The 15,451-nt window shown below is 37.3% G+C and overlaps 1 protein-coding gene across 4 annotated transcripts in view; it reads left to right on the top strand.

Annotated features, from left to right (window-relative positions):
- Positions 1–15,451, top strand: part of LOC103107904 (A disintegrin and metallopeptidase domain 3-like) — a 69,374-nt gene that overhangs the window by 33,373 nt on the left and 20,550 nt on the right. For all 4 annotated transcript variants that reach the window (XM_060182208.1, XM_060182214.1, XM_060182224.1 and 1 more), the window contains 4 exons: positions 1,851–1,932; positions 6,752–6,888; positions 12,081–12,267; positions 14,191–14,289. In XM_060182208.1, the coding sequence (XP_060038191.1) occupies positions 1,851–1,932; positions 6,752–6,888; positions 12,081–12,267; positions 14,191–14,289 (505 nt within the window). The remainder of the gene's footprint in view (positions 1–1,850; positions 1,933–6,751; positions 6,889–12,080; positions 12,268–14,190; positions 14,290–15,451) is intronic.

The following is a 15,451-nucleotide window of genomic DNA, read 5'->3' as shown; positions in this document are numbered from 1 at the left end:
TGGATGCCAGCAAGATGCTGACCAGACCTCCCTGGACAGATGACCCCATCAATGTGTACTGGAACTCCGCTTCCCCAGAGACCCACCCTACTAGGGAAAGAGAGAGGCAGACTGGGAGTTTGGATCTACCAGTCAACACCCATGTTCAGCGGGGAAGCAATTACAGAAGCCAGACCTTCCACCCTCTGCAACCCACAATGACCCTGGATCCATACTCCCAGAGGGCTTAGAGAACGGGAAGGTTATCAGGGGAGGGGATGGGATATGGATATTAGGTTATGGGAATTGTTCGGAATTATACCCCTCTTATTCTATGGTTTTGTTAATGTCTCCTTTCTTAAATAAAAACAAAAAGAAAAAAAAGACTCAGTCTGGGAGTTGGGTGGTAGTGCAGCTGTTTAAGCACACAAGGAGCCAAGCGCATAGACCAGCATAAGGATCCTGGTTCAAGCCCCCAGCTCTCCACCTTCAGGGAAGTCCCTTCACAGGTGGTGGAGCAGGTCTGCAGGTGTCTATCTTTCTCTCCCCCTCTGTCTTCCCCTTCTCTCTCAATTTCTCTCTGTCCTAAAAAAAAAACTCAGTCTGTGATTTTAAAAGTTTGAGACATTCAATCAGTTTTTCCCCTCTCATATTAATTAAATAGTGATTTATATAACTACAAATTAATAGGAGTGTACATAAACACCATTCCCACCACCAAAAGACTGTGTCCCAACCTATCCCACCTCCCTTCCCTCACCCTCCCTACCCATGAAGCTGAATACCCTCAACCCAGGGTTTTTACTTTGGTGTCCTACTCCAATTAGACTATTTCAGATGGAAAAACAAAGAACACAATTCTGAAGATCCTGAAAAAAAATATATATATAGTCATTAGGTTTATTGCTGGGGCTCAGTGCCTATACCATTAGTCTTCTACTTCTGGTGTCTTTTTTTTTTCTTTTTATTTTCTGAGAGAGACAGAGAGGAGAGGGAGAGAGAGAAAAGAAATACCTATAGCACTGTTTCACAGCTCTTGAAGTTTCCCTCTTGCAAGTAGGGACTGAGGATCCCACAATTCTGAATATCCTAAGCAATATGAAATATATTGATAAATCTATTGGTGTTTCTTGTATAATCTTGTGTCTCATTAGGTTACTTAGGAAGAATTTTATGGAGATATAAGATGTGTTTTCTACATCCTATGTCTTTTAGTTAATCTACTGCATATTATGTCTCATTCTCTTCTTCATGTCCTCTAACCCAGCACTTCAGAAACTTTCACTATGACAGCAGCATATTACAATTATATCAATATAGTGGTGACAAAAATGATGATTAATTTTCACACCATTAGATACAGGCTTTTTTATTTTTATATTTATTTATTCCTTTTTCTGTTGCCCTTGTTGTTTTATTGTTGTAGTTATTGATGTTGTCATTGTTGGATAGGACAGAGAGAAATGGCTAGAGGAGGGGAAGACAGAAAAGGGGAGAGAAAGATAGACACCTGCAGACCTGCTTCACTGCTTGTGAAGTGACTCCCCTGCATGTGGGGAGCTAGGGGCTTGAATCAGGATCCTTACACTGGTCCTTGAGCTTTGTGCCACCTGCACTTAACCCACTGCGCTACCACCCAATTCCCATTAAGACACAGGTTTTGTGTTGTATATATTGTTACAATAATCACTAAAGCTTAACTTTGTATGAACTATAGGAGATTACCCAAATACATAATAATTGAAAACATTAGACATATGTGTAATATCCATATTTTAAAGAAAACAGAGGAAATTCAATTCTTAAAAGGCTATCAAGTTATTAATAATTCAAATGTTTCCATCCACTATTGAAAAAAATGTATTGTTTAGTTTTAGGGACCATCCTAATCATGTGGGAGTAACATTTCATGGAAAGGTGTGTGATCCAAAATTTGCTGCTGGAATTGCTCTGGTATGTATTTTTCTACCTCTTCACTCATCACATAAAGTTTAAACATTAATATCCTTTCAAGAACAGTAGTACATATGTTGTATCACCATAAATCTAATTTAATAAAACATTTTACAGGTCTTAATATTAAGATACTACAGTTCTTAGGTTTTTGTGGGGTTTTTTTTGGTAAAATTCACATAGTATAGTATTAACACTACCATGTAAGCGTACTATTCATTAGTACTTTACATATTCACATTGTTTTGATACAGAGCTCCAGGACTTAAAATCTTGAATAACTGAAACCATGTACTCTTTGTCCAAATACTATTTCTCACACCATATTTCTCTTAGCAGCTGTTGCCATAACCTTTTCATTAAATATGACAGTTTTGTTTTTTTTTTTTAAGAAAGGAGACATTAACAAAACTGTAGGGTAGGAGGGGTACAACTCCAAACAATTCCCACCACCCGATCTCCATATCCCATCCCCTCCCCTGATAGCTTTCCCACTCTTTATCCTTCTGGGAGTATGGACCCAGGGTCGTTGTGGGTTGCAGAAGGTGGAAGGTCTGGCTTCTGTAATTGCTTCCCTGCTGAACATGGGCATTGACTGGTCGGTCCATACTCCCAGTCTGCCTATCTCTTTCCCTAGTAGGGTGGGTCTCTGGGGAAACAGAGCTCCAGGACACATTGGTGGGGTCTTCAATCCAGGGAAGCCTGGCCAGCATCATGCTGGCATCTGGAACCTGGTGGCTGAAAAGAGAATTAACATACAAAGCCAAACAAATTGTTGAACAACCATGGACCTAAAGGCTGGAATAGTGCAGATGGACATTTTTAAACTTATGTTTCTTAGCATGATTCTTTCAAGAGGGAAACATTTGGACTAGTGGTTGGAAATCTTCATAAATTTGTCCTATCTCAGTTTTATTTGTGTGATTCATTGGTGAGGACATTTTCCTTTTCCTTTCAATTGCTGTAGGCTCTTACTTGACTAATTCTGGGCAGATGTACTCTGTAATGTGCTTATCTCTGTAGCATATGTAGAGTAACTCATGTATAAGCACTGTTCCGTTCCAGGGAAATGTCTCACAGGGTTAATATTAATCTAATCTGTTTGATGCAGTGTTGTTTCAGAGGTCTAAGAAGGGCACACATCTGGCCAAGAGTACAATTCTCATGCTGAAGGGAGTTTGACCTATGGGCTCTACCTCCAATAATGTGTTAATTTAGTGAAGGGTTCCCTTGTCAGTAGAGAAGTTGACACCAGCAGGTGGCAAGCAGTGAGGGTAGATAAGGTTGTGTAAGGGAGTGTGCAAAAAAAGTTGAAGATTGACACAAATTTAACAGTGAGTTTTATTTCAGTGTTAGTAAGCAACAGTACTCTCAAAGAATGAAAAGGCTCATTCCTTAGAAAGGAAATGAGCCCTAAAGTACAGGACTGGGTATGTTTTAAACTAAAAGTTCAGGAGGAGTATAAGATTATATGACTGATTTATATGTTGAGGGTTATATAATCAACAGTATTCTGTGCATATGTTTATCCAGAATGCATGCTGAAAGACCCACAGAGGTAAAAATTTCAATCTAAATGCATTATAGTGACCCCAGGATCATCTTTAAATATTATAATAGTATCTATTCAATTGATGTTTATGTCTGTAGTTTATACTGTCTGGTTCATAATTCAATAATTAGTTAATGCAATAAATCCCATGCATAAACCAAAGAGAAAAAAAAATTTGATCATAAAATAGTGGATACTGACAAAATATTTGTCACATATGTCATAGTGAAAAGACTCTTCATGATCTTGGAATGGAAGAGAGCTTCCTCAGTTTCAGCAAGATAAATTGAAACCTAACAGCTAGCTTCATAGTTTCTCACCTAGTGGTGAGAAACTGAAAGATTTCCCACCAGGATCAGAAAAAAAAGACAGAAATTTTTACTCTCCACTGTATTCTGCATCATGTTGGAAACAGAAAACACTGACAACACAAAATGTTGTGTGAGCTGAAAGTAGAAACTTGTATGCATTGTTTGTTTAAATGCAAAGTTACATTACCTTATAAGACAATCTGGCAATTTGCTACAAAATTTTCATAATCAAGTCAGTAGTTCTCTGTACTGGATGCTTTTATATACAGTCGCTTGTATATGGATGCTTATAGAATTTTTACTCTAAATGTCAGAAGTTGGAAGCACTGGAGATGGAAGAGACTTTTAAATGCATTATTCTTTAATAAACTTCCAGTGTGAAAAAGTTTATAAAAACAATTCTGGAAAGGCCATAAATATAAATAGCATGGATAGATAGAGAGCATTGATTGCAAAGGCTTGTATCATACTGGCTTTATAAATTCTTTTTAAAAAATTTAATTATATTTTTTATTGCATAGAGACAGCCAGAAATTGAGAAGGAAGGGTGGGATAAAGAGAAAGAGAGAGAGAGAGAGAGAGAGAGAGAGAGAGACACCTACAGCACACTGCTCCACTTGTGAAGCTTTCCCCCTGCAGGTGGGGACCGGGGATTCAAACCTGGGTCCTTGCACATTTTAACATGTGCAGTCAACCAGGTGTGCCACCACCTGACCTCCTGGCTTTATAAATTCTTGAGTTTTGCCTTTTATTCTCAGACAAAAGAAGTGACACTCACAAGGTGTCATAGTAATCTTTCTTGCAGAAAGGCAGCTTAACTTTCTCTCCTAAAACCATTTTATTTATTTTTATTTTTTATTTAAGAAAGGATTAATTAACAAAACCATAGGGTAGGAGGGGTACAATTCTACACAATTCCCACCACTCAATCTCCATATCCCACCGCCTCCCCTGATAGCTTTCCCATTCTCCATCCCTCTGGGAGCATGGACCCAGGGTCATTGTGGGTTGCAGAAGGTAGAAGGTCTGGCTTCTGTAATTGCTTCCCCGCTAAACATGGGCGTTGACTGGTCGGTCCATACCCCCAGTCTGCCTCTCTCTTTCCCTAGTAGGGTGTGTCTCTGGGGAAGCTGAGCTCCAGGACACATTGGTGGGGTCTTCAATCCAGGTAAGCCTGGCCGGCATCCTGATGGCATCTGGAACCTGGTGACTGAAAAGAGAGTTAACATACGAAGCCAAACAAATTGTTGAGCAATCATGGACCCAAAGCTTGGAATAGTGGAGAGGAAGTGTTAGGGAGGTACTCACTGCAAACTCTAGTGTACTTCTGCTTTCAGGCCTATATTTTGCAGTAGTTTACGGATACGTGTGAACATATGCTCTCTCTCACAGAAACTGGTGTATATCTAGGTTTTGGAACTTTGTTAGAAAGTGAACCACCTGAGATGGAATTAGAGTATACTATGAAAGGAAAGGTCTCACCCGAGTAATGAAGCTGAAGGGTTGTCATTCCACATGTGAAGTCTCTGGACACAGTCTGAAGTGAAGCATGTTGAGGTGGCATTCGTTTCGTTGGTTAGGTTGTGATCGGCGGATGCAATATTATTTGATATGGATTGGGAGAGGCATATGGGAAAGTGGGCCCTATCCAAGGGTTCCAGGACTGGGGGAGATAGGGGCTCTATAGTGGAGATGTGAGGTTCCTGCTGTCTTAGGGTTCCAAAAGACAATCGATAGTTAATGTTATCATCACATTATTTGGTAATTGGGTTAACTCTGAAAAGTCCTTTTGTTATGGTTTGCTGTACAGTACCCAGTATCTTGTATATAGCTGTGCTATTGGATGCTTCTGATCTACTTGGTCTAGGCTTTTGAGAGAGTCCGCATATCAAATACACAGCCTATATATTAAAAAGATTCAGTTGGTGTTTTGAAAAACTTTGAGACATACAATTGATTTTCCCCCTCTCAAATTAATTAACTAGTGATTTATATGTCTACATTTTGCTAGGAGTGTACATAAACACCATTCCCACCACCAAAAGACTATGACCCATCCCTTCCACCCACTCCCACCCCCCACTAGCCCAGGAAGCTGCATGTCTACCCCTCACCACAGGTGTTTTTACTTTGGTGCCCTACTTACAATTTGGTCAGGTCCTGCTTTTAGTTTCCCTTTCAGATCTTCTTAGTCAACTTCTGTTGATGAGTGGGATCATCCCATACTCATCTTTATCTTTCTGACTTAGCTCACTTAACATAATTCCTTCTAGCTCTCTCCAAGATGGGTCAGAGAAGGTGGGTTCATTGTTCTTGATAGCTGCATAGTATTCCATTGTGTATATATACCACAGCTTTCTCAGCCACTCATCTGTTGTTGGGCACCTGGGTTGCTTCCAGGTTTTAGCTATTATGAATTGTGCTGCTATGAACATAGGAGTACACACCTCTTTTTGGTTGGGTGTTATGGAGTCCTTGGGGTATAATCCCAGGAGAGGAATTACTGGATCATACGGAAGGTCCATGTCTAGCCTTCTGAGAGTTTTCCAGACTGCTCTCCACAGGGGCTGTACCAATTTTCATTCCTAAGACCATTTTAAATTTAAAATCTGTTGATGATCAAATTCTCAAGAATCTCTCCTTTTTATTTGTTTTTTCACTTGGAAAGTAATATAGTTACAGAAAAAGTATTCTCCAAAATTTATTTGACCTACTAGACATAGTAGCATATGATAGAATTATCTCATTTTATTATAATTCCTATATCAATATCAGATGAACTAAAATAGCGGTACTCAAATATCTTTTCAACATTCACAAGAAAGTAATGAGTGTTAGTAGACAGGTTTCAAAATTTGTATTTGCGTATAGAGAATATATCCACAAATGTTTGAAAAGATAAAAGAGGTGAAGAAATAACATATGCAACAACTCTGATCTTTTGTTTTCTATTTAGTATCCAAAGATGATAAATTTAGAGGCATTTTCACTTATTATGGCACAATTATTTGGAGTCAATCTGGGTTTGGCATATGAGAACATCAACAACTGTCATTGCCCAACATCTCCATGTATCATGAGTCCTGAGGCAATGTAAGGTGTCAAAATGACCACATCTATGTATTCTTTTAGATAATGTTTTTGCTATTCTTGATCTGTAATCTGTTAAAAATAATCTGAGTAAAATAGTTTCATTTGATACATAATGTGCTTATTTAAAAATGATTAATGACTATATTGATATGTGACTTTGTTACTACTGAAAATTACTTACTGGTTCTATAAGCACTGCTGTAGTATAGAAAGAAAATGAATGTTAATGCTGACATTTTGGATTTTACCAGTATCTCGAGTTGTAAGTTAGTTATGTGTTCATTATTTTTAAAAATTTTTTATTTATAAAAAGAAAACATCGACTAAACCATAGGATAAGAGGGGTGCAACTCCACACAATTCCCACCACCAGAACTCTGTAAGTCATCCCCTCCCCTGATAGCTTTCCTATTCTTTATCCCTCTGGGAGTATGGACCCAAGGTCATTATGGAGTGCAGAAGATGGAAGGTCTGGCTTCTGTAATTGCTTCCCTGCTGAACATGGACATTGACAAGTCGATCATACTCCCAGCCTGTCTTTCTCTTTCCTTAGTGGAAAGCTCCAGGACACATTGGTGAGATTGTCTGTCCAGGGAAGTCTGGTTGGCATCATGCTAGCATCTGGAACCTGGTGGCTGAAAAGAGAGTTAACATACAAAGCCAAACAAATTGTTGACCAATCATGGACCTAAAGGCTGGAATAGTGCAGATGAAGAGTTGTGGGGAGGGTTCCATTTTGTAGATAGCTAGCAGGTATATTTTAGTTATGTTGCAAAGGGCCTGTGGCTATACTTTTTTTTTTTTTCATTTTTGAGAGTTTGGAGTTTCTAGCAGGGGAGCACAGCTACTTGTATATCCTTGACCCAAGACTGGTCCATCTCTATTCGGGGAAGGCCGTCCTCTTATACTGAGTGCGCAGCTTAGGGAGGGACGCACATGGAGTAGTGAGGGAGGAAGGGGACACCCACCTAGCCAGCCAGATAAGCTGAATCAACCCTGGTGATCAATGGGGTGACAGATGTTGCAGCCAGATCGCCCTCACAACCTTTTTTTTTTTCATTCTTAATGTATGACATATTTGATTACTTTGACTCAGGTATAGTAACATTTTTCTGTACTAAATATCGTACATTGGTCCATCAAATAGAGAGCATTAAAAAGGAACACAAGAATGTGGCAATATATTTAATTTCTGTTAGGTGCCAAAAATAAAATGAGCAAGAAATACATGTGTATAAAATGCTTTATGAAAAAAAAAAGTTCTAGGAAATGTTTTCTGTGGAAATAATAATATTGGCATCTTAAAGAGCAGGAATTAATGTGGTCATGTAAGAGCTGGTGGACAACTTTTCCAAGTTAGCAACACATTAATGCCAATAAAGTAAAATGAATGAATGAATGAATAAGAACTTAAAAAACATTAGTAGACTGGAGTAAATAGATTAGGAAGAAGATAAAAACTTATAAAGAACCAACTGATACTAGGAAGGGCATTTTAGAAAGACATAAATAATATACATAAAATGAGTCTAATGAGCAGGTCAGAGGAGAAAATCCTGAAAGTAAAGTTGGACATGCAGAAAGAACCTAACATGTACTCATAGTGTGTAAGTATTAAATATTATGAAAGATTGGGAGGGAAAATTGGCTCATTTGTCTAGTATGCTGCATTGCCATGTGTCCCTCCATTTAAAGAAGCTTCAGTACTATGGCCTCTTCTCCCCCCCCCCCACTCCCCCTCTTCCTCCTCCTCCTCCTCTTCTTCTTTTTCTTCTTCTTCTTCCTCTTCTTCTTCTTCCTCTTCTCCTCCTTCTTCTCCTTCCTCTCCTTCTTCTTCCTCTGCTTCCTCTTCTTCTTCTTCCTTTCTTTCCTCTTCTTCTTTCTCTTCTCCTTTTCCTTCCCCTCCTTCTCCTCCTCCTTCTACTCCTTCTTCTTCTGTTTTTTATTGCCACCATGGTTATTGTTGGAACTTTTCACTGGCCATTTGAATCCACTCTGCCTGGTGACCATCTGTCTCTCTCTCTCTCTTTTTCTTTCTCCTATTTTATGGGATAGTGAATAATTAAGAGGGATGGGAGATACAGGTGTGTGTGTGTGTGTGTATGTGTGTGTGTGTGTGTGTGTGTGTGAGAGAGAGAGAGAGAGAGAGAGAGAGAGAGAGAGAGAGAGAAAGAGAGAGAGAGAGAGAGAAGGGGGGGATCTGTTGATCTGTTTCACCACTTGTGAAGAGTTCTCCCTGCAGGTGGGGAATAAGGGGTTCTAACCTTTTTTTTGTACCTGATAATGTGTGCACTTAACCAGGTGTACTACTTCCCCGAACTGCCCCTGTGGCTACAGACAGACTATGACCCACATAGTCAATGACTGCCACCTCTCCAGATTCAAAGGAGGTCTCGAAACTTTACATCAGGCTCAACCTGACGCTGTTGACTGGCTATGGAAGAAGGGCAAACACTAGAAGAAGAAGAACTACTTCCCCCCCCTGGCTTTTCTGCCATCCCCCATAAAAAAAAGATTATGGACAGATTGAAAAAGCAAATACTTTAGGAAAGGAAATAATAGGTGTGGAAGGAGAAGTCTTATGTGTCCTATATATGGACATCTGAATCTTCTTTTAGGCTTTATTGCACGGTTATACAAATCTGAACCTCTGTGGACAAAGGTTATAAAATATAAGTCAGTATTCTAATGAGGGTTCTATTCATAAACAAATCATATAGGAACAGGCTAAAAAGTAAAAAAAAAAAAAAAAAGGGAAGGGGTGGGCCCTTCCCACCCAACTGGTGGGCACATCCAGTTGAGTGGACATTACAGCATGCAAAGTTCAAACCCTCTGTCCTCACCTGCTAGGCGTAGGGTCACAGTGAGGGAAAGTGATATTTTATGAGTGGTGAATCTACTGCAGGTGACTTTCTCTTTCCCTCTCTATCTCCTCTCAATTTCTGTCTCTATCTAAAATAAACAAATAAAAGCATACTTTACAAAGTAAAGATAATCCTTTCAGAAATAGTCTTTAGTACTGTCATTTGTAGACTTTTGAAAGAAAACACTAAGGCATGGGCTGAAAAGGAAGAAAAAAAGAAGGAAACAGTAGGAAAAGACTGAATGAAGTATTAAATAAAAATTATTTAAAAAGTAAGGGAAAGGGTGCAAATCAAATGGTAAAAGTACAGCATGGTTTTAGTCTCTCATCTAAAATTAATTCTTAACTAGAAAGCAAAACTAGGAAAATACATTTAAAAGTAACAAAACAAAACAAAGCAAAAACAAACACATTCCACAAATTCCCCAAGTGTTGCATGATAAAAACATGCAGGTGGGCCTACTTCACTGACAAAATAACCTGTATTAATAATAACCAATGTAGGAGAAAATAAACAGAATGGTATTACTTAACTGAGAACTCAGAAATCATAATCTATTCCACACTCCAAATGCTGTATACTGTAATGATAAAAATTGTGTTTATAAGTTGCAAATGAGATCAAAGAGCTCTGAACTTTTCTTGAGATGCTCCTATGACTAACATTTGTTCTTAAAATTTCTAGATATAAAAATGTATATATGTATATATTTCATATAGTGATTTTAAACATTATTCTTTACTAAAAGGCATCAGGGATAATTGGGAATGATTGATTCCTAAACTCAGAGATTATATTTTACAATTATGGTACTTTAAATACAGATAGAGCTGAATAAAATATCTTGTGTTAGAAAATATAAAGAATTAAAGAAACTTGATCAAAGAGCACAAAAGTTACTTGAAGGTGCTCCCAACAGACAAATCTGGGAAAAGTTGAAGATCATAAATAATAATGACAGCTGTGGATTATACTTACCGGTTTATAGTAGGAATACATGGATCTATGTACATACACATACACAAATGGATCAATTAAAGATATAATTAGTAATGGGTTATTTACATAAATCAAGATGTGCTATGTCCAATAATTTGTTAGCTGTTAAGAACGAAATAATTTTACAGTGAAGACTGGAAGACAAAGTGCAGTGAACAGATCCACATGACTTTCATTAACAATAAAACAAATAGAAAATTGTGTCCCATTCGTCAATATGCAGTGAATTAAATTTAGCAGTACTCCTGTGACAGCATTTCCTAAATGGACTTCTAGCTTTACTTATGAGGAATCATTTTATAGTTCTCCAACACTGAGGGACATTTTTAGCAAATACTTACCCTGTCATCAGAAACTTCTCATGCTTGTGAAGTCCAGCAAATGAGCACAGGCAACAAGAATAAGGAAATATTTACTACATGCAGAGGTTATTTCTGAACTGGATCCATTTCCTGTAAAGTACATGATGCAATGAAAGGGAAGCTGAAGTAATTTATTGGGTTAATTTTGTTACAAATTTCAAATATTCCTGAATTTTATTAACAGCCATATTTATTTCTTCAGTGTTCACATTTATTTCCTAGTATGTCTTGTTTTCTTATAGATAAGCAGTGTTTATAGTAATAATTATAGACGTTAAAGGTGGTGAGACATGTAGAAATAATAAATACTATTTATTTTATCTAAATAGTATTTAGGAATACTATTTAGATTTTTTACTAAACGATATTAAGATATTCAGTCCTCTTCTCCTCTTCTCTTCTCTTCTCTTCTCTTCTCTTCTCTTCTCTTCTCTTCTCTTCTCTTCTCTTCTCTTCTCTTCTCTTCTCTTCCCTTCCCTTCCCTTCCCTTCCCTTCCCTTCCCTTCCCTTCCCTTCCCTTCCCTTCCCTTCCCTTCCCTTCCCTTCCCTTCCCTTCCCTTCCCTTCCCTTCCCTTCCCTTCCCTTCCCTTCCCTTCCCTTCCCTTCCCTTCTTTTCTTTTCTTTCTCAGAACATTATTCAGCTCTGGCTTATGATTGCTGGAGATAGAACCGAGGACCTTTTGTTGCCTCCTGCATGAAGGTCATTTTGCAGAACTATTGTGCTATCTCCACAGACACATTTAATATATTCTAACACAAATTACTTGCTAGATATATACTTCATAAAATTACAATAGAAATATAATTCCTGCTTTTATCACTTCTATTAGAAATTATAATACTCTATGTTCTTCTATGACTCTTTTATATGTGAAGTATTAATCGTTTAGAATACATAGACCATTAAGGGTTTTGCTTTGATAGTGATTTTATTCCATTTATCTGAAAATATATCATTTAATTGTAGACATTCCCATGGTGCAAAGTTTTTTAGCAGTTGTAGCATGGATGAATTTAAACATATAATTTCACAACCTGAACTTGAATGCCTTAAGAAGCAAACAGTTCCTAATGTGGTTTTTCGAGGAAAATATGAGCTTTGTGGTAACGGAATATTGGAACCATTAGAGCAATGTGATTGTGGTACAGTAAAGGTCAGTCAGTGGGGTGGTGTGGTGGGGCACCTGGTTGAGTGCACAAGTTACAGTGTACAAAAACCTACGTTCAAGCTTCTGGTCCCTGCCTGCAGGGGGAAGGTTTTGTAGGGGAAAGTAGTGCTGCAGGCATCTCTCTTGTCTTTCTCCCTACTCCTTACCCTCCTCCCCTCTCAATTTCTGTCTATCTCTCTCCAATAAATAATAAAGATAAAAAAATAATAGATCAGTTAGTCATAAACATTAATGCCTTATCTAGAGATCTATCTTTGTGTTCCTCAGAAATGAGATCTAAAAGGAAGAAATTTTTCCTCCAACACTTCATTTTTTTTTTATCAAGTAATTTATGGTAGAGAGTTATGAAGCATGTAATAATTTATTAATTCCAATTTTGAAGCATCTGAATTGTTTGTTATATTCATATTGTAACCAATGATAGAAATTTGCATTTGAGGCATCTTCAACACTAGTATAATCAATAACATAATCATCTTTAGAATTCCTCAAAATGACTTAATGGCTCATTTGATTATTAAATGTCTGTTGTCATTTACTGCTTTGTCTAATTTCAATCATTGGAGCTGGTGAAAGCTTCATTAATTTTATCTTGGTTTCTCAGAATTGAATTTATCATTGGCCTTTGTTGTTGGTATATATAAGTTTTGTTATTAATTTTTTCCAGATCTTTTTATTTAGATTTTTAAAATTATTTTATTATTTATTTTCCCTTTTGTTGCCCTTGTTTTGTTGTTGTAGTTATTCTTATTGTTCTTGACATTGTTGTTGTTGGCTAGGACAGAAAGAAATGCAGAGAGGAGGGGAAAACAGAGAGGAGGACAGAAAGATAGACACCTGCAGACCTGCTTCACCTCCTGTGAAGCAACTCCCCTGCAGGTGGGAAGCCGGGGGCTTGAACTGGGATCCTTATGCCAGTCCTTGCACTTTGCGCCACCTGAGCTTAACCCACTGCGCTACCACCCGACCCCCTAGATTCTCAAAATGGGAACCTTTCATATATATATATATATATATATATATATATATATATATATATATATATATATATATATATTCCACCAGGGTATTTCCTATAGGTTTTTGATTTTGTCATTTTTTTCTATTTTTATTTTCATTTTACAACCCTTGTTTTTTCATTGTTGCTGTAGTTATTATTATTGTTATTGATGTCTTCATTGTTAGATAGGACAGAGAGAAATGGAGAGAGCAGGGGAAGACAGAAAAGGGGAGAGAAAGATAGACACCTACAGACTTGCTTCAGTGTCTGTGAAGCGGCTCCCTTACAGGTGGGTAGCCGGGGGGGCTCGAACTGTTTACGCCTGTCCTTAGGCTTGGCTCCATGTACTCTTAACCCTCTGCGCTACTGCTCAACCACCTGCACCCCCTGGAAAATTCTCTTTAGTGCTAGCAAACTTTTGCTTTTTCCCAATTATTAAAGTATCATGTATTAACTATTTTTTTTTACTTTCATTTAATACTCCTGATAAATTCTTGAAGAAAAATGTTGAAAAATTCTTGAAGCATAATATGTTCTCCTTAATATTTAACTGGGAACATGATAAATATAATATCATCTAACTTCTGCAAATATTAAAGCATGCTACAAAGTAATAAAAAATTTATATAGTTTAATGAGTATAAGAGAACTCATGATGCCTAAATGGTAAACAAAAATGACTGAAAGAAATTGCATTACATTTTAAACTTACTTGTATACAAGATGGTTGTTTAATTACTACTTTCTTCTTTACTTTTACGAAAATCATTTCAGTTTAAATAAAGTGGTGGAATACATACAAATAAAAATCATTGTGGATGATTAGCAGAGTCATATTTTAGTTTTGACATTACAATTATTTGATTGAGAATTTCTGTTAATCAATTTATATTACTTTACTGTTTTAGACTTGTACTCATGCAAAGTGTTGTTACCCTCAAAATTGTACTTTGATTGGATATTCAGAGTGTGGTAGTGGAAAATGCTGTAATTCAAGAACTTGCAGGGTAAGCTCTTCAATTGTTACATTACTGACTTTGAGTAATTATGTCTGTACTTCTGCGTTTATTTTTAGAGATTTTAAATATTTTATTTATTTTGGATAGAGACAGAGAGAAATCAAGAGTGGAGGAGGAGATCTAGAGGGTAAGAGAGAGACACCTGCAGCATTGCTTCATCACTTGCAAAGCTCCCCCTCTGCAGGTGGGGACTGGGGGCTTGAACATGGATTTTTGTTGATTGTAGCACGTATGCTCTACCAGGTGCACTTCTGCCCAGCTCTAGCTAATGTATCACTTCAACCCAGTGTGCCACTGTTCAATGCTGGAAATGAGTGCAGCTAGGGAGATAACTCCAGCAATAGAGCACAGAATTTGAAGATCTGAAGTCCCAGGGCTCAGATTCCAGTACTGCATGCCAGAGCTGAGTGGTATTCTTTATTTTGCTCTCTTACATAAATACATTCAAAAATTATATTATACTTTTGTGACCTGGATATTTTTAGGGTTCTCTAGCACAATTTAAATATTTTGCATAATGTGCCTCATTCATACATAACTATTTTTGGAATTAAAAGAACTTTATGTATTTTATAGACTTATAATTCATAGTACTATTTCAACTACTACTCATGATTCATTCTAGTTTTCTATTTAATTCCAGTTCCACTTTATCTGAGCACTACCAATTCCCTTTGGTAATGTCTGAGCATAATTCTATGTAATCTACATATAATTAACACACGTAGCAAAGCAAGTGTTTGCTTCAATAGTCTAATAACTAAATATCTTATTATGAAAATTATATAACAACTCATATAAAATAGGTAGCACTATGAAATATGGCTGGTATTGAAGCTTAACTTTGGCAGAAAAACTGGTCCTGGACATGGTTGAGTCCTTAACTTTTGGGAGGTATTCCATTCAGTTTTCTTTACCGTATTGAGGATAGCTTGGGTAGCTGGGTAGTAGCACAATAGTTGAGTGTACATTCTACCATGCACAAGGAATTGGTTTCAAGCCCCCTAGTCTCTACCTGCAGGAGGGAAGTTTCGTGAGCAGTGATGCAAGCTATAGGTCTCTCTCTCTCTCTCACTCTTTTTCTCTCTCTTTCCCTCCCTCCCTATTTTTATCAAGTTTATTTTATAACAATAAAATAAAGGATAAAGCT

The sequence above is a fragment of the Erinaceus europaeus genome, chromosome 2, assembly GCF_950295315.1.
Source record: "Erinaceus europaeus chromosome 2, mEriEur2.1, whole genome shotgun sequence".
In the NCBI taxonomy this organism is placed as follows: Eukaryota; Metazoa; Chordata; class Mammalia; order Eulipotyphla; family Erinaceidae; genus Erinaceus; species Erinaceus europaeus.
Note: the sequence above shows the minus strand (reverse complement) of the source record. Positions and strands in the feature narration are given on the sequence as shown.